Source organism: Rhinichthys klamathensis, unplaced genomic scaffold (assembly GCF_029890125.1).
Source record: "Rhinichthys klamathensis goyatoka isolate OS25496 unplaced genomic scaffold, OSU_Roscu_1.1 h1tg000020l_1, whole genome shotgun sequence".
NCBI classification, from domain to species: Eukaryota; Metazoa; Chordata; class Actinopteri; order Cypriniformes; family Leuciscidae; genus Rhinichthys; species Rhinichthys klamathensis.
The window spans coordinates 775936-799508 of NW_026606571.1; the positions used below are offsets into that span (position 1 = coordinate 775936).

Genomic DNA, 23573 nt, shown 5'->3' on the forward strand with positions numbered 1-23573 from the left:
TTCTAATTGTTTTTTCTGATGGCCTTAGACAATTTGATCTAACATCAAGTGCTCCTCAGAATTTAGCTTTTTTCTAGAAATAAACAATGTTAAAACTAAAAATTAACTATGAAACAAAGAGGGTTTAGGTGGAGTGTACATGTACGCATTTTTAGAGGTGGAGCACTGAAAATGTTGGGAAAAAATAGCAATTTAGCAATACAGACATCACTCACTGGTATCCATTGTTTAATGTATACGTCTGTTTAGCTCTATTTGCTTTTCAAATAGAATTTCTATTCTAAAAAAACATGCTAAATGGATTTCACTTGTATTTTCACTTTTCGCCCAGATGAAGCAAATAAAACCAGTCAAGCAGAACCATAAAACCATAAACAGTCACATAATTTAACTCCATTATCATTCAGGTCCTCTCATCCTCATTTGTTTTCTCCACCTCTATTGTTCCCTGCAGTCTCTTCTCCATATCAATCTAGAGGAGAAGCTTGCCGTTTCGATGTATTTTCAGAATCTTTCCCAGTCTCTGTTTAGCTGTGGCAAGTCCTTTCTTTGGACGTTTCCCTGTGAGAAAGAAACAGAGATAACATTTCAGTGTAATTCCAGGCACATCACCGTTAAAGGTACTGTGCTGTAATTCTAGATACCTTGACACGCTCCTGCTGATGTTGGAGTTGCCAGACCTCCAGGTGAGGGGGCAGAGGGAGAGTAGCTGCTGCTGTTTTGGGGAGAAAGAGAGTGGCGTCTTGAAGTCAGGAACACGCCAGGGGCCATGGCACCACTTCCTCTTGGACCCCCAGGGCTGAACGGACCTGGTCCTGCTGTGTACTCGTGGTCCAGCAGGCTGGCAGAGTACACCTCCACTCTCCTCTCTTCAACTATGCAGTCCACAGGAGGCTCAGAGGGCAGAGGAGGAGACACGGGTGGAGAGTCCGGCTGACGCTGGAGTTGGGCAGCTGCAGAATGTACTTTCTCTTGAGGGACCTTCTTCTTGGTGTATCTTCTCTTGGTTATGGTTTTCTGCTGTTCCTGATATTAAAGCAACAATAGATTACAATTTCAATCCTTTGCTGTTCTTTCTTTTTAAATGCTGTGCACTTTCTATTCAAAGAATCCTGGAAAAAAAAATATCATGACTTTCACCAAAAAATATTAGGTGGCACAACGGTTTTCAACATTAATGATGATAAATTATTCTTGGGCACCAAATCAGCATATTAGAATTATTTCTAAAGGATCATGTGACACTGAAGACTGGAGTAATGATGCTGAAAATGCTAACACAGGACAAATGTATATTTAAGTATAAATAAGTATAAATATTTATATATATAAAACTCTATTTTAAAGGAACACTATGTAACTTTTTTTGTTCAAAATAAACAATTTAAATAATGAGTCAATACATCATCAATCCTTCTTCCAAAATGTGTTTTTGTCTAACTCTGATTCACTATGGTAAGCCTATTATAAGCGTTTATATTTTAGACCTGATGGAATGGATTTTGCGAGGTCATTCGGCCGTGCATGTCTCGTCATTTCTGTAAATACAGAAAAGTTGCTCTGGCTATTTTGCCAAATGTATGGTGTGGGAGCGGCATAGGTTAGCGGTCACAATGAGCGAGAAAGGTTGACATGGAGCAGCTAAATCTCAAACCTCCAAAAAATCATTCGTTTAAAAAAAACAGAGGAGAGTCTGCTGACAAAAAATAATGCAACAGAGCTCATAGTAAAACTAATCGAGATTGGCTTGGCATTTTGGAGATTTTAAATGTTGTAAAGAAGACGTGCAGATGGCATTTTTATTACCCAACAGTTGAGTAAGGCATTTATTGAACAGGTAAATTGCCATACGTTGCTCTTGAGTTCAATGTAAAGCATTATCTATTGCGAAGGGTCATATTCCGCACAGTCACACAGAGCCTAAGCACAACCAAAACCATGTTCTTACACAAAAATGCATGCAGTTTTGTTGTTTAACTGCTAGAGGGCCAAAAGTTACATAGTGTACCTTTAAATTGTAATAATACCATCTCTTAAAGGGATAGTTCACCCAAAACTAAAAATTCAGTCATTAATTACTTAACCTCATGCGGTTCAAAACCCACAAGCCTTTCATTCATCTTCGGAACACAAATTAAGATCTTTTTGATGAAACCTGAGAGCTTTCTGTCCTTCCATTGGCAGCTACGCAACGGACACTTTGATGCTTCAAAAAGTTCATGAAGAAATCGTAAAACTAATCTATATGAACAGTGTTTTATTTAGTCCAATTTTTCTTGCACGTTTGATCTTCCACAAGAACCAATGAAGTTCATTCTCGTGTTTTACGCAGCACATGTGAGCTTCTGCGAGTCAAGCAATGTTTACATATGAATAAAAGCCTAAATTTAATCTGTTCATCATATGAAGCAACTAAGTCTCTTCATAAAATTTAGACTAAACCGCTCAATTCTTATGGATAAGTTTTACGATCTCTTCAAAGCATCAAAGTGTCAGTTGCGTAGCTGCCAATACCATCTCTTTAATTTTACTGTTTTTGATTAAATAAATAAATAAATAATAAATGCAGCCTTAGTGAGCATAAGAGACTTTTTTTTAAAAATAAACATCTTACTGACCCCAAACCTTTAACCAATAGTGTATAATTGCCATGTTTTTTTGTAAAAACAATATATCTGATCGTTTCAAATAATCCAATCATAATCAAACCATGCTAATAAGAATGTGTAGCTCATGTTGTGAACACGCTCTTTCCTCAATGTACTAAAACACAAAGGCCTAAAACACAGACAGCGAAAAACTAAACTAATAAATCAATCAGGTTTTCAACATTGTTGTTTTTGCTAAATGTGTTTTAATTTATTAATTAATATACATACAATTATTTTTGGTTTAATTTTGCATGTCCATGTCAACTTAAAGTTAAATTTAGATGTCATTTTACACTAAAATGAATAAAAACTTGAATGAATACGACTTGACTAAATTTAAAGGATATTTTGAAAAATAAAATGAACACTTGTAAAAGGTACACATCCAACGTAATTGTAGGTTCTGGCATAGTGTGGAACAGAAGCTCACCTGTTGTGCCAGTTTGGCAGCAGCAGCTGCAAGCCCAGTTTCAACAGATGCCACCCTGGCACCCTCTCTTACCGGTCGCTCCTGCTTGGGCAGTGTAGGGGTCACACGGGCTAAAGACGTGTGAAGAAATGATGTTCAGAAATGTTTAGAAATAAAATGCTACAAAATTTTCATTTCATGCTGTTACCTTTAGGACTCCAGGGTGTATCATCCCAGTTTCTCTTTCTTTTCATTTTGGATTTGCTTAAGTGGTCCTCCTCGTCAGATTCTAGTGACGGATACACTATAGAAGAGTAGAAATGATCTTTTAAACTGAATCACTCTGGTTCGCAGTATTTCCTCTGCTACGCATTTTAACAAACCTGGTGTAAATATTCAAGAATCTGTGAACTCACCATAATCAGAGTCTTTAAAACAGGTACCCAGGGTCTCCTGTTCATCCAAGCTTTCTTCATCACTGAGGTGCCGTGCTGGACGCTTGATGGGCCGTTTCCCTGGCCTCTGAATGGTGGACTTCTTCTCGTTCTTCTTTACTCCACTTATCCACCCAGCTCTCCCGCCTTTCTCCTTCAAAAGCCCCATCATCTCACCTCCTCCGGAGATAGAGAGAGGAGAGGAGGAGGAGGAAGAAGATGAGGAAGATGGAGGGTTGGCCATTGAGAGCATGCCCTGGATAGCATCACGGGTGCTGGGGGAGGCTGGTGCTTCCTCACTTGATAACACAAAGAGAATCAGCAGAAGTGAATATAAAAAACAAACATCTACAGCTTTCACTATGGCATAAAGACTAATAATGGCCAACATGCAGTATATAAAGTGTGCGTATGAATTACCTCAGTGCAGAATCGAGACCCGCCACCTGTTTGCTTGCCTTGAGCAAGTCTAAAATCCCACCTGCTCCACCTTTCACACCTTGCACTGTGAGCATCTCCTCATCTGTGGTGTAATCCTCCTATTTAGCAACAAGATACAAAACCAGTGAGAACCAGACATCTAGAGATGAATCTAAAGCTTGCATAAAAGAGACTTGCATACCTCAATATCAAAGTCCACTTCTCCTGGCTCACGGATTCTGTGGGGGTCGCTGCATGGTTTGGCCCGAGGTAGTTTCCTTGGTAGACCTTAATGAAACCATTGAGCCAAGTATTAGTTTGTACCAAGATGTTGATGTTATTAAATTAACCTTATTAGTTAAACATAAAAAATAAATGGGAGAAATCTTTTACCAGCTAATTTCTTCTTGCTTGGTAGAGATGGTCTACGGCGAGGTGGAGGGGTTTCATCAATCTGAAGCTCATCTTCAGAATCAAAGTCGGACAAAGTAGCCATGTGGGGCTGGAACTGTTGAAGTGAACTCCCGGCTCCATTTGCACTGCCAGCACGACCTTTTTTCCTAAGACAGGAAGAAAAGGAGATATTAAAAATAAGGGTGTCAATGCATAATATTAAAAATACTTGTGTGTCAGGGAAATGGGTGAAGATAACTGTTTTACCCTTGTATCTTTCCATTAGTCAGCACGAGCTTGAGCTTGCTCTTGTTGATCTTCTCTTCAAAGTCATCTAGACAGTCATCGGGCAGCTCAAGCTGAAAAGACAAAAAAGAACAAAATTTTATTTTTCAGCTTTATTCCCATCCTAAAGATTTACACTGCAAAAAAAAAAAAAAAAAATTCTTTCAGTTTTTCTGTTTTTAAAAGGAAAAAAATATCTGAACATCCTTTATTTGAACCCAATGAAATACTATATTAGACAGAATATATACAATACAAAGTATTATTATGATTATTAAAATACTGTTCAAAAGTTTGGGATCAGTACTTTTTTTTATGTTTTTGAAAGAAGTCTTCTGCTCACCAAAGCTGCATTTCCAAATTACAGTAAAAATAATATTATTATATTTCTAATTATACGGTTTTCTTTTTAAACATATTTTAATATTTTGAATGTCTATTTTTTTGTAGTTTATTCCTGTGATGGCAAAGCTATTCCTCCAGTCTTCAGTTTCACATGATCCTTCAGAAACCAATATGATCAATATCAAATTAATAATCTAATATGCTGATTTGATGCTCAAGAAACATTTATTTTTATCAATGTTGTGCTGCTTAATATTCTTGTAGAAAGTGATAATTTCTTTCAGGATCTTGATGAATATAGTTTAAAAGAACATGAAATATCATTTTTATAGTTCACCCAAAAATTTAAATTCTGTCATCATTTACTACTCACCCTCAAGTTTTTCCACACCTGTATGAGTTTCTATCTTCAGCTGAACCCAAAAGAAGATATTTTAAAGAAGGTCGGAAACCAAACAGTTGATGGACACCATTGACTACCATAGTAATTTTTTCCATACTATGGAAGTCAATGGGGCCCATCAACTGTTTGGTTATCCATATTCTTCATAATATCTTCTTTTGTGAAAAAAGAAATTCATACAGATTTGGAACAACTTGCGGGTGAGTAAATGATGAAAGAATTTTCATTTTTGGGTGAACTATCCCTTTAACTGTCACTTTTGATCAATTTAATGCATCTTTGCTGAATAAAAGTATTACTTTTTTTTTTTCTTACTGACCTCAAATGTTTGAATGGTAATGTAATAAACATTATAATGATTAATAAATAGAAATGTTTTAGAAATTCTACCTTGCTCTTTTTGACTTTGCACCCTGGCTGGAACTTCTTGAGCGTGTGTTTAGTATGAATTTCGAGTAGGTCCAGCTCTCCGGCTTCTGTCTTTATCTCTTTGCCTTTTTGGCTCTTTTTCTTAGCTCCTGGAGGGCCTATGCCCACTCCTCCAAATCCATCCTTCAGCTTGGGACCTTTCTTTTTACCTGGGTGCTGGCCAAAATTGAAGGATGTGTTCAATGGAGCTTTGGGGTGAGGAGAGGGAAGACCCTGAGAGCCACCAAAGGGTGCCCCACTCCTGCCGATGTTCTGCTGGAAGATATCCTGCAAAAAGAGACACAAAATTCAGAAGCAGGACCTAAATCACTACATTTTCATTGAAAATCTGGGCCAGAGCTACTCTCACCTCAACCAGCCGTATCTCCTTGGCCAAGTCCTTCACTAGCTGCTGGATCTTTATGGTCTCCGGTATCTCGAGTTCATGCTCAGCCAGGGACTGAATATCACAAAAACAACCAACATAAGCTTTGTGTCATCGCACATAATTGCAATGAAATGGTTTACGATGGTATAAAACAATGGTAAAACAAATACTTTCAATTTTACATAAATTTAGTATCCAATCCAGGGCTATTTGACAGATATGATTTTCTTTGTGATATGATTCTATATTTTTTTGTTGCCTTTTGACAAAATTCAACATAAATCTAATATTAATAAGTGAGTTTTTACAATAAGAAGAAACCATTTCAGCCAAACACCCAATTGAATTACACTGGAAAATAAGTTAAATTCAATAAAATCTGGTTTTCCACTTGGTTTTTCACTAAAAGAACACAGAGAAAAAAGATATTTAAAGGGTTAGTTCACCCAAAAATTTAAATTCTGTCAGTAATTACTCACCCTCATGTTTATCCAACCCCGTAAGACTTTCGTTCATGTTCGGAACACAAATTAAGATTTTTTTATTAAATCTGAGAGCTGTCTTACTCCTCCATAGGCTTCTCTGTAATTGAAACTTACCAGGCCAGAAAAGTTAGTAAAGACAATGTTTAAAATAGTCCCAGTGACTACAATACAACCATAAGTTTATCAAGCGACGAGAATAGTTTTTGTGTGCAGGTAAAACAAAAATAACGACTTTATTCAACTATTAATTTTCTTCTGTGTGGGCCTCTGAGTGAGTTCACGTAGAGTAACAGCGCAGCGCTTCTGGGTTGTACGTCAGAACGTAGGCTCACTATTGGCCAGCATCACACACATGACCAGCGTCGGCCAATGGTGAGCCTACGTTCTGATGTACAACCAGGGCTTGACATTAACTTTTTTGCTCACTAGCCAATAGGGCTGGGTATTGACACACATTTCACAATTCGATTCGATTTCGATTCACACACTTGCAATTCGATTCAATTCCGATTCGATATTGATTATTTTGGATATCAGGTACAATACATGGCAAAATTTCTCAAGGAAAACAAATCTCTTAACTAATGCTGTAAACTATGGGTGTCAGTTGTAGCCTACTAGGCTTCATTAGCCTACTATAATATTGAAGGTAAAAATTAACTGATTTGTAGCTATACAAACACTTAAATTACACTTTTATTTATTTTTATAATAATAAAGTTATATGAAATATAAACATTTAAATGGTGGCTGTCATAAAAACTTGCCAGATTTATTCAAACATGCATTAAATATCGAAGAACATAAAAAATTATAATGAATATGTAATATGGTGCATATATTTAGCAAAATGCTCCTCTTTAGAGTTAATTTTTCTAGCTGACTAACGAGTTTATGGTCACATATGGTTTTTCTGAGGTAAATGTGACGTTACATGACATCGTTTACAAGTTTTTTTACTGACGTCTTTCCACGGTTGAAACACTGATTGAGCGATTCCATGTGACATGATACGGATTTCGATAAGTTGTACTCTATCTTTTAACACACTTTCAGACTAGTGATCGACCGATATATCGGCCAGCCGATATATCGGGCCGATATTTGCGGTTTTTACGTGTATCGGAATCGGCCGATACGCGGCTGCTGCGTTCGCCGATAGTTTTTTCCCGGCATTATTTATAGACAGGCGTCCACAGGCAGCTCTGTGCTGCTGGAGACGCTGCAGTTCACGTGCAGACCCTGCACTGTCCCTCCCCACTAGCAGAGTGCAACCTGCGCTTCAAGATAACGGTAACTTTAAACTTTCAAAGCATCTTTTAACTGTTTGACTGCTGAAATATTGTCAAACACTTTGAAAATGGAAACACGTTGCTCTATAACTGTTATGTGGTTGCAACTATATAGCTAAGCAAGTTTGTGGGTCCAAATGGAAAACGCGAATGACTCGTCTATAAAACTGCTTGCTTGCCATTGTATTTAGGGAGCTGCAAATAGCTGTAGGCTATCCGATCAGTATGCATTAGGGCTGTCAATGAATATTCTAAATACGAATATATATTCGAATAGTTTCAAAAAACTGAATTTTGAAGGTGAAAATTAATATTCGAATGTGGAAAAACACGCCCGCGGTAGCAGACTAACGTTACCACAGCACAGCTCGCTCGGAGCGCTCAGTGTCGGTTCTATGTACTGTGAAACTTCAATTAATGTATTTGTTTCAATCACTGAATGAAGCCTGCTGTATACCTTAAATTGCTTGCACAAAACTCTTGATCAGCACTCAACATTTGTTTGTTGTTGTTCATTTAAACCGGTATGCGCGGAGAGCGTGAGGGTGAGTGCGAGAGAGAGAGAGAGAGCGCCTGCGAGTCCGGGCGAGCCAGAGTGAGCTCTGCGGTCTTGGCCATTAGTTGATTTACTCGTTTTTTTTTGTAGTAATACGTTGTCAAATATGTTTAAACTCAAATAAGCTACTTAATACTAGTAGTTATGTCTCTTTGTATTAATTTGTCCTGTTATTGACGTAATGCGCGTCATTGACCAAATGCACGACGATATGTTCAAATATGTTTTTTTGAAGGGAATATACAAATGCCATTTGAGCAATTTTGACAGCCCTGGTATGCGTACGGTAGCTGTTACGAACACTGGTCATAGGATTAAGTAATACCAACGTTGTTCCGTGCTTTTTGTGGAAGATTTATTCAGCGACCACCTGGCTGAGGTTTGGACGCGTGTGGTGTGTGTCTCCCTCGCCATCGCAGTGATATTAGAGACTAGACATGCTCATTTTATTTTATGTAGAAAAATTTAAACCATGGCAGTAAATAGTTCGTTACTTTTAAAATGAAGTACAGTGTGCACTGTGCACTTTATTATGCTGGTTGCTACTGTGTGCAATAGTGTAATTATTTTATTTATGCTTAAATATTTATTTTCAGCAGTGAACTTTTTTTTGTTCTACCTCATGTTTTTAATATTTGTTAAATATTGTTTATCTACTTGTTCTTGTTCTACCTCACATGTTTTTACTATTCGTTAAATATTGATTTTTTTCGTTAAATAAATGTTACTTTTATTAAATTGAGACCTGTAACATTTTTTAACATCATGTCATTTTTATGATGTAAATTGAGGGAGCAAAATGTATCGGCTCCAAATATCGGCTCAAGAAAATCGGCAGCCCGTATCGGTCATCGGCTAAGGCTGATGGGGAAAAAATCGGTATCGGTATCGGCACTAAAAAATCCATATCGGTCGATCCCTATTTCAGACGTTCATTCATGTTTATTCGTGCTGTAACTGGTATTATTAAGGCGGAAGAGGAAATCATGTGCGCTCCGCGCTGCTGCTTCTCTTGAGCTGAGCCAGAGCGATCTCACGCCACAACGCCAAAACGGTATTTATGTTTTTGAATTTCGTAAGAAACTGGACGTAATTTGAAATTTGAAACTTTATTTAGTATCAATAGTAACAAAGCACAAAGATTATTGCGATTTATTGAATGGGATGCGCGCTACAATGTTCCATTCATTCATCAAATGAAAACAGGATGACTAATCGATTCTTGAGATTTAAGAATCGATATCGGTTCGTAAAAATGAGAATCGATTAATATCGAGAAATCGATATTTTTTACCCAGCCCTACTAGCCAATGTGGCTAGTGGTTTTCCAAAATTACGAGCCACGGCAGCATTTTTACTAGCCAAATTTTTGTTGTTGGAAAATTACGATTTATATGATTAAAGTTGACAATGGGGCTTAAAACGTGCTAGAATGTACTAATATTATCATTAGTTAGCTCTGATAAGGTTGTAAAGCTCCTTTTTTGAAAACATTTTGTCTATTAAGATAAACACATAAAATAGCTTCTTATTGTATATAATAAAAGTGCTGCATCATTTATTTTTTTTACAGCAGTAAATACTGTAATTACTGTAACAATTATCTGCATTAGAAACAACGAGCAAAGAATAAATTATTTTTTCTAAGAAAAAATCCACAATTAAGGCAACAGGATTACAACTTTATATAGGCCTATTTGACAGTTTTGGGGACTTTGGATTGTTTGTTTTGCATCAGCATTTCCTCAGAGCTCTGACTTAATAATTATCATCATGAAGCTCTGGTAGCTCTGATTAACTGGAGATATGTACACCTGAAACAAGTATAGGCCTACAGGTCTTTATTTTCCAGATTATTCCCACAAACGCATCTCCTGCTTTCTTTCATGGCATGATTAATTTTATTAAAACATAGAATTAACTCTGGAAAGATAGTTGTGATATGACGTGACATAAGGGCAGCCCTGCTAGTAGTTACACCGTGTCCCTTAATCATGAAGATTATTTTTTCTTTATATCGGCCACGCACACTCACCAACTGACTGAACGCTGTGTTGATGTGTGTGTGCATGCCATGCGACAAAAGTCTGGATGTCATATTTGGCGTGCGCACCCTCGCGCAGCGGCACTGCAGGAGAGTGTGAGACGCGCATGTGGTCTGGATTCTCCTGCTATTAAAAAAGATCGCTATATACAATCTGTATTGTAAAAAGCGCTATATAAATAAAGGTGACTATATCATCACATTAAATTGGTAATTAAGGGCAGACTAAAACAGCCCTCAGTCCGACGGCCAGTCCGCGAGTTTAATCTCTGCGTGTCTTCTTGTTTACAGTGTTGTCGTTCAAGAGGATTCACGAATGGACCAATGAGCAAACACTAGACTATGTGCAGGTACAGTAGGTACTCAACCAGAATGCCTATTACCGCCGCGACTCGTGCCGCGGCAAATCCACCGCGGCAAAAATAAACTAGTCGCATTTCAAAGTCCTTCGCGAAATGACCGCCAGGTGGCGCAAAGGGGCATTTAGCAAAACAGCCGCAATTGCCGCATTTTGAAACGGGCTAATGTCAATTAACAGTAAGGATGAAATAGTTGAGACTGATTGAATATGTAAAAAAATAAAATTAAAATAAACAAACGAAAGAGAATAGAACAAACCATTAGAACAAAAAAATAATACAAATATAAATAGTTTAACCTATAGGCTAACAGATTCAGTTAAATTAAACGAAAGCAAAACGTAAAGTAAAAGTAGGCTACATTTAAACAGAATATAACAAACTTTTAGAGCAGAACATTTTATGAATCAAAATTTAAAATAGGCCTCTCTCGCAATTAGGTGCAATGACGCTAAACTATTGAGGAACGAGATGATTGAACAGCGCTTCTCTCGTGTGCGCGCACTGACTGCTGAAATACCGAACTTCTGGGAAATTTTCAGTGAGAAAAGTTGTGGTCGAGTGGTAGAACTTAGGTTTCAATAATTTAGATGACACGGGTTAAAATCCTGTCCAAACAGGGTAGCCTATTTATAAAATACAATTCCATGCATTTCCATTTTACACAAAGGAACAAATATTATCCAACAGATTGACTGAATTTATATCAATCTGTATAATAATTCCAATCGTAATTTCAAAAGCAGTTCTGTTAAAAAAACAGAAAAAAAAAAAACTTCATGGGGTTCCATAGGCTACGTTTTTAAAAACATTGTGTAACAAGGTGCTATGCTGGTGGGGGATTTCCCCCCAGTAATCAATGCTTTGCCTAATTCACCAATAGACCATATCAAATATATATATATATATATATATATATATATATATATTTAAAATATGTAACACGCACGTTTAAACAACAAACAATAAAATCTGAACCGGCGCTTCTGCTCCTGTATTGAGAGATAACATGCAGCGCGTTTCAGTTACGATCCTGGTTCCAGTGGCCTTAATACATTCATGGCTTTTCAAAATGTCACAAAGCGTTTTGAGATGTTTTTTTTTAATGAAATATTGAAGTTTATAATTAAGTGTTTTGGCACATCACGCCGAGTGGCGCTACGCATTATTCTAAAGTCGGGTTTTATTCTGGCATGTTGAAATAAGAGTTCAACAAACACGGCGGCGCTTTCACTTGAATTTATTTTTTCTCATAACAGCTAAAAGAACTATCTAGGATAGAAGCTATCCTACTCCGTAATTTTTGGTCATACAGATAAGATATCATCTTTTAAAACAGTAAAAGGTCTACAATATGCTAACGATAAAACGTTTTCTCGCTCATGTGAGCGAACACACTGGAGAAACAAACGTTTGGGCATTTCACAGTGAGTAAATTCATGGCCGAGTGGAAGAACTTACGATTCAATCATTTAGATGACACGGGTTCAAATCCCGCACAAACATGGACTTTTGTCAATTTTATATTAGCCTATTAATGCATTTTATATCCTATTATTAATGCAAAAAGATTTGTCTAGTTCTAAAACTCTGTTATGCACCATATAGGCCTAGTTTTTGCTTATATTATAAAATAAAATTGCCATGCATTTCCATTTTACACTGGAACAAATAGTATCCAACAGAATGACTTAACATCTAATACCAATCGTAATTTCAAAAGCAGTTCTGTAAAAAAAAAAAAAAAAAAAAAAAAAAAAAAAAAAAAAAAAAATTATATATATATATATATATATATATATATATATATATATATATATGTATATAGCCGATAGGCCTATATAGCCTATTTTTTGGATTCCCTACATTGAGTTTTTATTTAAGCAAGGTGCGATTTGCCAGGGGGGACGGGGATTTCCTTCTGGTCTAAACATCCCTGCTTCTGCTGAATTATTTTAACCCCCCACCCCCTTCCTCCGCAGTAATCAGTGCTAATAGGCTTAGGCTACTTCACCAATAGACCATATAAAATATATAAAATAAAGATATGCAACAGGCACGTTTAAACGACAAACAATAAAATCAAAACCAGCGTTTCAGTTACAGTAGCCTACGTTCGTGGTTCCAGTGGCCTTAATGTAGGCCCTATGCACGGCTTTTCAAAATGTCACAAAGCGTTTTGAGATTATTTTGAATGAAATATTGAAGTGTTTTGGCACATCACGTCGAGTGTCGCTATTGTTCTAAAGTCGGGTTTTATTATGTTGAATTAGTGTTCGACAAACGCGGCGGCGCGTTCACTTGGATTTATTTTTCTCATAACAGCTAAAATAACTTAATAGGCTACTAGTAAACTTTTATTCATATTAGGCTAACAACATTTTTGCTGTCGTCTCTGTCTCCGGGAACTGCTCGTCACAAAACTGAACCGAAAGCCGAGGATCTACTTAAACATGTTTAACTATGTGAGCGCTTAGAAATGAGGAAAGGACAAGGCAAGGGGAAAATCTCGCTCTAATTAAATAGGCTAAATCGCCCTGAATTAAAATGTAAAAACAAATCAAATAATTTATTTGTCGAAATGTTGGGCTATTGTTTCATTTAAGTTCATAATTATTCTATAAATGTTATTTAGTTTAACAGCAGCACAACGAAGCACTGTGGTTCGAGATTTATTTGAATAAAAAAGAAAAACTTATTGAAATTGAATGAATTATTGAAATTAAATATTTAGTAATAAAGTTTCATGACAGAAATATCACTACATGTAGCTCACATTATTTAATTCCTTCATTATCAACACTTTAATAGCCTAATGCTAATGTCTAATAGCGGTTTAAGTGTGAATTGCGACTTCTTGTTTTAAGTCAGTCTCGGATTCAGAGAGCCTGTGGGGGTTTGGAGGGACAGTGGCTTTATCGTGCGTGCACAATAGGTGTTAATGTTCGTCTTTCATATGGAGATGTCGGATAGCCAGCCCAATGAGCAGGCAAAGGCTAAATTCTTTTAAGGATAAATCTCTCGATGTGTCCAAATGTAGGCCCTATATCTTATTTAATTATAAATACAGTGTATTTTTTGTATTTAAAGTTTTTCACACAAAATTTAAATTAAAGTGTTCAATCCAGTTGTTTCAACTGTTTTTATAAAGTTTTAGAATGTTTGAAGCAGTGTGTATGATTGTCAACAATCTGGCATTATCTAAACATTAACTGTTGACGAAACGAAGCAGATAAAGAGCTCTTTAATTCAACCTCGTTTTATTGTAAGTGAATACAACAAGGCATGCTGTGTCTTTGAAGCAACAAAGGCAAAATAATTTGTTACTGTTTTTTTTTTTTTTTTTTTTTTTTTGTAGGGAGACAAAATAAACTTTGCTAAAAAGAGATCCAGCGCGAGAGAGGCAAAGAAAAACACATGTTCTTAATTTATGTCGTTTTGTTCGTTTTGTACTGTTTTAATTGTTTAATTAAGCTGCAATTTCTTTGGCAATACAAATTTAAAATATTGCAAGAATAAGATTCTGTGTTTCTTATTTTGCATCGCAAAGGAAATAAACTCTAAACTCAATGCAACCAGCTGTTTTAAACAAATAAACTGTCCCACTTTATTTAAACCTTAAAAATGTGCGATGGGGTTTCATACTTAATTAATTTTAGTGTTCTTTTACATTTTCATTTGTTTTTATATTGAAAGCAATACTATTTAGTTAGTCTGTTATTTTGTGTAGCCAAGTCAACAAAATCAGTCTTTTCTGATTTGTTCAATTTATGGATCTGTTTTGAAAAATTTCTTCCGTTGCTATGGTCGGGTATCACTGTCTATCACCTCAATTTCGTGAATGATTCACAAAACAATAATTTAGCAGATTAAAGACAAGCTTCATTATTTTCATTTTCTGACGCGATCAGCTAATCTTCCCTCATCAGTTTTGTCGTGCAGCGGCTCTACTGGAATGTAGCAAATTTATGTTGTAATTTGCCATTGATAATTTAAACAAAACTCTTGACTTTACATAAGTAAACAGTTAATGAACTCAACTCGCTAATAAACAGTTACCTATTTAAGCATCAAGAACGGTAAAACATAAACGAATTCGGCCAACAGCAAATTGGCTCCATGAGATTCGATCTCAGATCGTTTGAAGCGTAGTGAGGCTCATGTTGTTGCGTTAACCACTGAGCTATCATCTGAACGCTGTTAAACAGTGTATTATGCTCTTCCAAACCCTCATTGATAGCCTAATATGTTTCGGTTGCAATGTTTTATGTTGAAATGTTTTCACTATTTATTCAATTTAATTTCAGTAGGCCTATTGTGATTATGAATTCGTTTAACTACAAGTTTCACTTGAAATCATCTGTTACCAGGTTACAATCGCTCTGAATGAGCAGCGGCTCTGCGGCAGATTATGCAATAGAGAGAATAAACTGACACTTTTCAAAGTCTGTAATTGTAGCGCCTCTTAGCGGTAAAAGGCAACAAATACACACCAGAATTTTACCGCCGCGGGAGCGGCGGCGGTAAAAGTATTATTCTGGTTGAGTACCCACTGTAGTACTCATGGGAGTTGTAGTGTCAAATAGCAATTTGTTTATGTCAGATGTCTTTTGACAAGACTACAATTTTTCAACTCGCCAAAGTGGCTAGTGGGAGTTAATGTCAAGCCCTGCGTACAACACAGAAGCGCACACAGAAGAAAATAAATAGTTGAATAAAGTTGAATAAAAATAAATATTTTTGGGAGGTTTTGCGCACAAAAAGTATTCTCGTCGCTTGATAAGCTTATGGTTGAGCCACTGTAGTCACTTGGACTATTTTCTTTATTAACTTTCTGGGCCAGCAAGTTTCAATTACAGAGAAGCCTATGGAGGAGTGAGACAGCTCTCAGATTTAATAAAAAATATCTTAATTTGTGTTACGAAGATGAACGAAAGTCTTACAGGGTTGAAACATGAGGGTGAGTAATTACTGACAGAATTTTTATTTTTGGGTGAACTATCCCTTAAATATTTCATTTATAGGCTCCAAATATAAACAATATTTACCAACATATATTCACAGTGTATTGAACTAAATGAAACAGTTCGAACTGATTCATGGCTGAACTGATTCATTGTTGTTTTTTTACTTGACTTTAAATATATGAATATATCATGGGTATATAATGTATATACCGTATTAATCACAAGTCCTACATGTAATATAATTAAACTTACTTCCTTCCGTGTCCAGCTACGGAAAGCATTATTGAGAGCTTTGGCTCCGTGGACCAAATAAGTGGCAGGATGCCGTCGATTTTCTCTCAGACCTTAAGTGGATTGGAAAAACAGAAAAATGAAAGTACATGAAAGACTGTTGTTTTAAAAGTAAAAATAAGCAGTAAAGAAAAAATCCATTTGCTTTATGAGGAGAAGCCTCACCTCTGAAGGTGTCGAGCAGATGCTTGCCAACATACCAGCACACCGTTTCAAAGTTTGGAAACCTGAATAAGTCTGCCGTGCTCAGACGCTTTTCTATCTCATATGCTCTGATGAAAAGAAAGGGAAAATTGACCACTGAAAAAGCCCAGAGCACAACTGCTTAGCGTAAGGAGATGAACAGACGCATCATCTTACCGAAGCTGCATGTCAATGTTGAGGCTGTGTAGAAAATTTCCCCCAAATGCCAAACAGTCCACAGGGGTCAGGACAGCATGAATCCACCCTGACAGCAAACAATTAAGGTACAAAGAAAGAATCAACATTATTAATCTAAATGTAGTTTCTCAGTCACACAGGATATCAAAACTAAAAGTTTATTTTGAAATTAATCCCAGTGCATCTTACTACTGGCAGAAACAGACATCGTACCTGTTGGGATGAAGAGGGTGTTTCCTTGCTTAACTGAACATTTGTAGCACATGTCTACCTGGTCCCCAAAGAACAGCTCATTCTGATTGGTGGATGAACTCCAGCACTCAAAAAGGGACAGGTTAGCAGCAGTGGGACGAATGAGATAAAAGATCTTCTCACCCTGACATGTATAAAAACAAATATATAATACCTCTTTTGTCTGGAAGACAAAGCATGATGCTTTCTATAGTAATGAAATGCAGTTACTCCTCTCAAATGCATTTCCAGCTGTCTCCACAGATAATGCAATGCACACGATTTAAAGAGAATAACTGACCCGGAGTACGTGGTACCACACAGAGGTTCCTCCAAAGTCAATGTGAAAGTCCGTGTAACTGTCCTTCACTCCCATCAGGCAGTATTTCTGCACATTAGGCCTCTCAAAGACAGACTCCTCAGGCCAGAGATTCTCCACCCATGACAGCTTCCTCACGATCTTTGGTGTCTCCACCAGATTTGACAACCTAAGAACAGACACAAAAACTGTTAGACAGTTTGCACAGATAAATCCGCAAGGAAAAGTTGCCTTTAAATTCTTTAATTTAACTCTTTAAATTCAACCCCTTTAAAGACATAGCTGAAATTGCAAAAAATATTTTTTGCTTTCGTTGTCGTTTCACAGGAAGAAATTTTTCAAATTACAAGGTAAAAAAAAAAAATGCAGTAATGATTCATTTATGCATTTAGAAAACAGATTTTTTATTTCAAGCTGACTTCAATGCACCGCTGCTACAGCCGTACACATTCAGATTAAATTAGCACATCCCAAAAAAAGCACCTGGTGTCTGAGAACTCTAAGCTGATCACATTCAGCACTCGGTCTCTGTTTGGGCTGTTATAGTACTCCACAAACTCTCCCAGTTTCATCTTCAGGTCTGCTTGGCGGACGACATCGATCACGTCAATTTCCTTGTCAGCTCCTATGACACAATTGTAAGACATTAAATTCCTATCTAAACATGACTTTTCACAAACATGCGACTGGAAACGTAGCACAGAATGGCACTGCAGATGTGAGTTATTTACCAATATAATGCTCTACATCCGATACAGAGAAGGACGACGGGGGCAGATTCATGCCCAGGCCATCTTTCCTGAGGACCAGGACCGGGACGCTGAAAGAGCGCTCCTCTAGAAACTCAACGGTGAGTTGGGCCCCGGTTGGCTTCAGCAGGACTTCATCAGCACTTAAATACAAACATTTAAAAATATCAGCATACTCATCACTGTGCATTTTCGAAACTTTTTTTAATCTAATAACACCAGAGGTGCAAAACTGCAAACCCAAGCTGAGTGGTATGAATCATCGCTTCAAGTCTGATCAGAGCTAAATTAATCTGGGTTAAGAAAGCAGAGTCACCTAGTGGCCTAATTTTGACCCTGCAATAAGTGTCCTGTAACTCAGTAAGAGATAACATGAATAAACAATACCTGGGAAAAGTGCGGCTGCGTAGCTCCCTGACAAACTGAGCACTGCCCGTCTTCACAGGTCGTCCTGATTCTCTCCCCACACTAGTATCAGCATGCTTAGGAGCCCCCCGTCGTTTACGCACTTAGAGAGAAGAAGATATCCTAGTTACCAATCATGCAAGTTTATAGGTTTGCTAGTCCATTCTGAGCTTCTTGGTTTAAAATTGTATTTTGTTTGTGTTCCACAATGAGGGTGTAAATGGTTCTGCTGTCTATTTTTATTACTCGCTGAGCTTGATTAATTATCACAACAAAGTTAAGTCTACAAAATACCAATTCCGTCAGGACCACTATTGTCAAATACGATTGACAATTAGCATACAGTTTGGATTGGCAGTATGGTTCTGTTCTGGGCAAGTAGTCCCTGCGCCCCCCACAGAACAGAACCAACATAAATGTATTGCAGATATCATTAATTAATTTGAATGTACAACATAATTAGAGAATTTTAGACTGATTCAGGGGTAATAAGAATGCCCAATCCTGACTGACGAGAGGAGGAGCTGGGGATGGAGGAGGGAAATTAGCTCCTGAGAAATGCGATAGCTGCTGATAATACTGAAGGAGCTTATATATGTATACAGTGATAGGTGTCGTATTCCTATAGGTAGACGTGGATCAGCTGAGACTGAGAGTCAGCTGATGCGAGCTTGACTAACATGACCTGCCAGAACTGACGCTACGCTTGATTTAAAGTCACCAGGATATCAAAATTGACAATTAACTTTTTTAGGGAACATTGCAGTTTATTTTAAGTCCTTTATAATTGCGCATCATTAACACTTTTTTTAATTCAAGTGCCCTCGTAATCTTTAATCAAAAAGCTGTGAGGGCGGGACACAGCAATAGCAAGTGACAAAGTTAAGTCCCACCCTACATTTTTTCTTGTTCAATAAGCCATTTTACATGGACATACATCACAATAGGAAAGAAAACACTATTAGAACTTTATTTTAATGACTTTAAAATAACTATAGCCAATGTTTACAGATTTTACGACGTATGCCACACTTACTGACAGAGGGTCCATGTGACACCTGGCAGTTAGGGCAGTGATACAGATCAATTTCTGCCGCTTTATCCTCTTCCACTCCAACACAACTACAGAAGATCAAATAGTAAATTACAATACAATACAAATAATTTAAATCAGAAAAAAAAGGTGACTTAGTTTTAAATTGTAATTTACAAAAGGCAACCTCACCTGCCATGAAACCAGTCCTGACAAACATCACACTCAATCATGAATCGGGTGACATCGTAAGGGAGACGACACAGGCAGTAAACGGGAACAGATGCCATTCTAAAGTCCCTGGCCAAATGTCAATATAAAAAAGTCTTAAATAATATGGTATTGCTTCTGTTTTGGCACCACAGTTCACTTAGTTGCCTCTGTGGAGAGTCAACTTCACTTCAGAGCGGTTCACAAATCAGCTTGCAGTGCTGTAAAGGCTGTTATATTTACAGTAGAGTGTTGTATATGAAGTATGCTGGCAGTGACAACAGCTCTCAGTCAATCGTAAATTAGAAAGCTTCACTACTACGTCCACTGCAGTCGAACTGGGCGCTAGGTGCACATCATGGTTCGGCGCCTGTTGAGAGAGCAAAGGAGAATTTGCTGATAAAAAATATTCTTGTACCCAAACTGCAGCAAAAAATTAAGTGCACTTTACATTTAAGAGTAATATCTGTAAAAATTGTTTCAGTCAGCGGTTAACCAATTCATCTGCTTGGCTAAAATATTACATAAATGCACTAGCTGCCTTTATTATGGTTAACAGACTCAAAAGAAGCAAGTTCCTATTCATTCTCAAACAAGCCTCTATAGCTATACAATGAAGGCGAACAGCGCAAACTACATACTGTATGATCAAATTGTGCAGAATTTTAAATATTATCCCTAAAACATCTGGCCCTAGACTATCTGGTGCTGTTGTTCATTTACAGAGAGTTACAGATAGAGAGGTATTTGGGTTTAGAGTTAATAGTTATAACACTTTAATGCACATTATACATTTTATGCATTATAGTGGAAAAAACTACACATTTATGAAAGCGACACTTAAAATTAATAATCAAATAAATTGCAAAGTAATAATATAAACACTAAATATTCATCTTTGTAATACTTGTTAAATCGTATAGGTTAGAGCTGCAGAGATAAAGCTGACTTCCACTGGGACGATGCGAACGATAAGTATAAAAGCTATAATTTGCAATGCATACTTATTTTAATTTTATCCCCTGAATTTGTAAATGAAAAAAATATATATTTTTGGAAGTGTTTAGAAACGCGGTCTGTGATAGCAGAAAACAGTTTGTTGAAACATAAGAGCTGGTAGCTAGCTTAGCTGCTAATATTGTAGCATGCTCGTCAACGTCTACATGAATCTTTGTGTTTACAATACAACAACGATACGTTACTGAGCAAACTCACTAATCTAACCTCAAATGTAGCCAAAATATGAAATAGGGAGTTGAGATTATTCGACCCATAGCAAGACAAAAGGACTTGTTGCAGCCCGCACAGTATCGGGTCTTACCGGGTGTGAAATGCCGCAAGTGTACCGAGGGCCGAGCGCACCATGCCGGACGAATTTTTGGGAAAATCCGAGGACTGCGCGGCCTGCTTTACAAACAACTAGATGCTTTCAAAAACCGTACAGTTCTTCCGTTCTTACGTATTCAACAGAGGAGAGTGAGTAAACAAATCTGGCAAAATCTCGAAAGAATACAGTCCACAACCGAGAAGCAAAGATTTTATGAAATTCATAACGCAGCGATTTCCCTTGCTATAAATCCATCCCAATCCGCCCGTGCAGCGACCACTGTCTGCGGGAGAGGGAACAATAAAGTTGCTTCGCATTGTCGGTCTTCCTTCGGACGGCAGAGACTTCAGATTAGCCCGTATACCCCCCCCCCAAAAAATAAAAATCTATTTAATAAGCACTTTATTTTTTTATTTATTTGGTTGGTTCTTGTAGAGTAAGTAGCCTAAGTATAAAACATGGTATAAAACCATGAATAGCTCCTCATCAATGTTTGCTCAATGTAGCCTAACTATTGTTTCCAAAAATGGAAATCGTGTTTATTATGAAAAATAATGCTTAAACAATATTGACACAACTACAAATTTATTTGTTTTTATTCCATTAATTATTAATTTATTTATAACCATGCATAGCTCATCACCAATATCTACAAATAACTACACATTTCTAGCTTGTTAATTTATATAGCCTACACAAATGTAGAAACTCTACATCTGCTAGGGATTTTTTAAATCAGGAATCTAACATGTTACTGCCAAATATTTCATAATAGTTTTACTTTTATTACTGTGTTTACATAGTGTACAGTGTAGTGCTACAGTGGGTAAAACCAAGCTAACTTTTCTTAAGGACTGTTATATCATGTCTGAAGCAAACAGCAGTAGTTATTATGTGGAAGATTTTAAACAAAAATACTGTATATTCTTTCCAAAATGTAGACCAATCCATAAACGAAAATGAGTAAATATCCAGAACCAATTGAGTGACGTCACACTCGAGTCTGTTGTCCAGCAGATGGAGACATCGGATAAATGTTGAAAGATGTATCTAAAACATCTTTTTAGATGCCAGTTTGAGATGAATTTGTAGTTATTATAATGGTTCTATCTATCTATCTATCTATCTATCTATCTATCTATCTATCTATCTATCTATCTATCTATCTATCTATCTATCTATCTATCTATCTATCTATCTATCTATCATTATATATTTTGGAGAAAGTCGCCAAATATTCAAGATTAGGGGGAACAAAAATAAAAGTCTTTAAAAATCTGTCATTGAAAAGCCATATTAATAAACCACTTGTTGGAATATTTGGGGCGCTGTATTTCCTTCAATGATTATGGTTGCTACAGCCTTGCCTCACTCCAAATGTAACATTATTGTGTTCACATGCGTGTGTATTTGCTCTTGTTAATGCTTGCCAGTTGCGACGCATGTACTAATTTCACCTGTTTCAGGACCTGCCCAAAGTGAAACAACTCTCATTATGGCCGTCTGCTTTGACCGAATACACCCCCCAACTCAACAGCTCCCTAAAAAATCATCCGTAGCCTACGCCACCCAGCTCCTGATTTCTCCAATCCTGCCTCTCAGCCTCATTGCTGGTGGCCATTTGCCTGGATGAGGAGTGGGCTGGCCTGGCTTCAGCGGTCGCAGCTCCCATCACAGATTGATGAATTGATTGCAGCATTGCTGCCAGTGAGTCTGTGCCCTGGGCGAGGGCGCCCCGGTTACGGGAGGGAATCCCAGCTATGGCACCCGCCATGGTGCCGCTATTATGAGCGGCCTGCAGGGGACCATTGGAGCTGGCAACCCAGGGAGCAGCCCTGACCCACATACTGCTGTCACGCCCCTGGAGACACACACTGTGAGGGCAGGCGGGGAGGTGTGTGGGATTTGCCACAGAATAAGGGGGTGAGGTACTGGGCATCTTGCTAAACAAACAGACTTCCCTTCTTATTATTTCTAGGCTTTTCTGAGCCATAAGTGTTCACACATACCAGATGAAGCACTATCAATACGCTCTATGAAATTTCCACAAACCCAAAACCACACAGAGATAAGATTTATCACATTCGTGGTGTCAGATAAAGTTATCAGAATGCAGAAACAAATTTTATAATTGTATACTAAACCACTGAATGACTGAAGAGACTGTGTGTGTAAACTGAGTTCTGGAAGAAGAAAAAAAAGATCCTAGAATGGAAGCAATTATAGTAGATGAACTTCGTCAGCCATGTGGGTTCATTTTGGTCATAAAGACTTTTGAGTGGTTTTGTTCTATTATTTAATACGTTTTTTCTCATAGGCTATAATTTGTACTCAAGCACCTGTCATATTAACTCTTAAACACTTCTGACTTTAATTTGAATTAAATGGGATCAGTGTTGTTGTTAACTAAAACTAAAAAATAAGTTAAAATGAAAGAATTAAGTAAAATACACAAAAAAGCAAAGACTAATACAAATGACAAAAGCACATAAAAATGACTTAACTTAAACTAAAATTAAAATTATAACTAAAAATATGAAAATAAACATTAATAAATACTAGTTATATACACAATACTAAAATAATATTGAATGGGATTGCGGGCTGTGTTGAGATTAAAGTGAAAATTGCAATTCACAAATTGCGAATTGATGTACCGGTATGTAGATATAATTATTCCACCATATTTTACACCACATTTTAAAATTATTCTTTTTGGAGAGTAATAACTGGAAAACACTTGTGTACTATTTTCACAAGGAAGGTGTACATTTTCAAAACTACAAAA

At 37.0% G+C, this 23573-nt stretch overlaps 1 protein-coding gene across 1 annotated transcript; it reads right to left on the reverse strand.

Moving 5' to 3' along the window:
• Positions 1-318: 318 nt before the first annotated feature.
• phf8 (PHD finger protein 8) lies at positions 319-21086 on the reverse strand. Its single transcript, XM_056238834.1, has 22 exons — positions 20780-21086; positions 19441-19828; positions 19252-19337; positions 18198-18318; positions 17793-17953; positions 17545-17686; positions 17044-17230; positions 16725-16887; positions 16491-16578; positions 16296-16402; positions 16092-16183; positions 6119-6208; positions 5731-6036; positions 4575-4666; positions 4308-4474; positions 4117-4202; positions 3915-4033; positions 3477-3793; positions 3269-3364; positions 3082-3191; positions 645-1026; positions 319-561 (listed from the first exon to the last, which is right to left on the reverse strand). Exons 2-22 carry the CDS (start codon positions 19536-19538, stop codon positions 473-475), a joined length of 3099 nt encoding a protein of 1032 aa, XP_056094809.1. The 5' UTR covers positions 19539-19828; positions 20780-21086; the 3' UTR covers positions 319-472.
• Positions 21087-23573: the final 2487 nt, after the last annotated feature.

What these genes read in the sequence shown, in the direction of transcription:
- phf8 (XM_056238834.1), bottom strand. Translation starts at nt 19,538, where the DNA reads ATGGCATCTGTTCCCGTTTACTGCCTGTGTCGTCTCCCTTACGATGTC. An exon ending in TTTTAAAGACTCTGATTATG is followed by an intron (nt 3,365 to 3,476) that starts GTGAGTTCACAG and finishes ACTCTTCTATAG; the next exon opens with TGTATCCGTCACTAGAATCT. An exon ending in ATCAGCAGGAGCGTGTCAAG is followed by an intron (nt 562 to 644) that starts GTATCTAGAATT and finishes TCTTTCTCACAG; the next exon opens with GGAAACGTCCAAAGAAAGGA.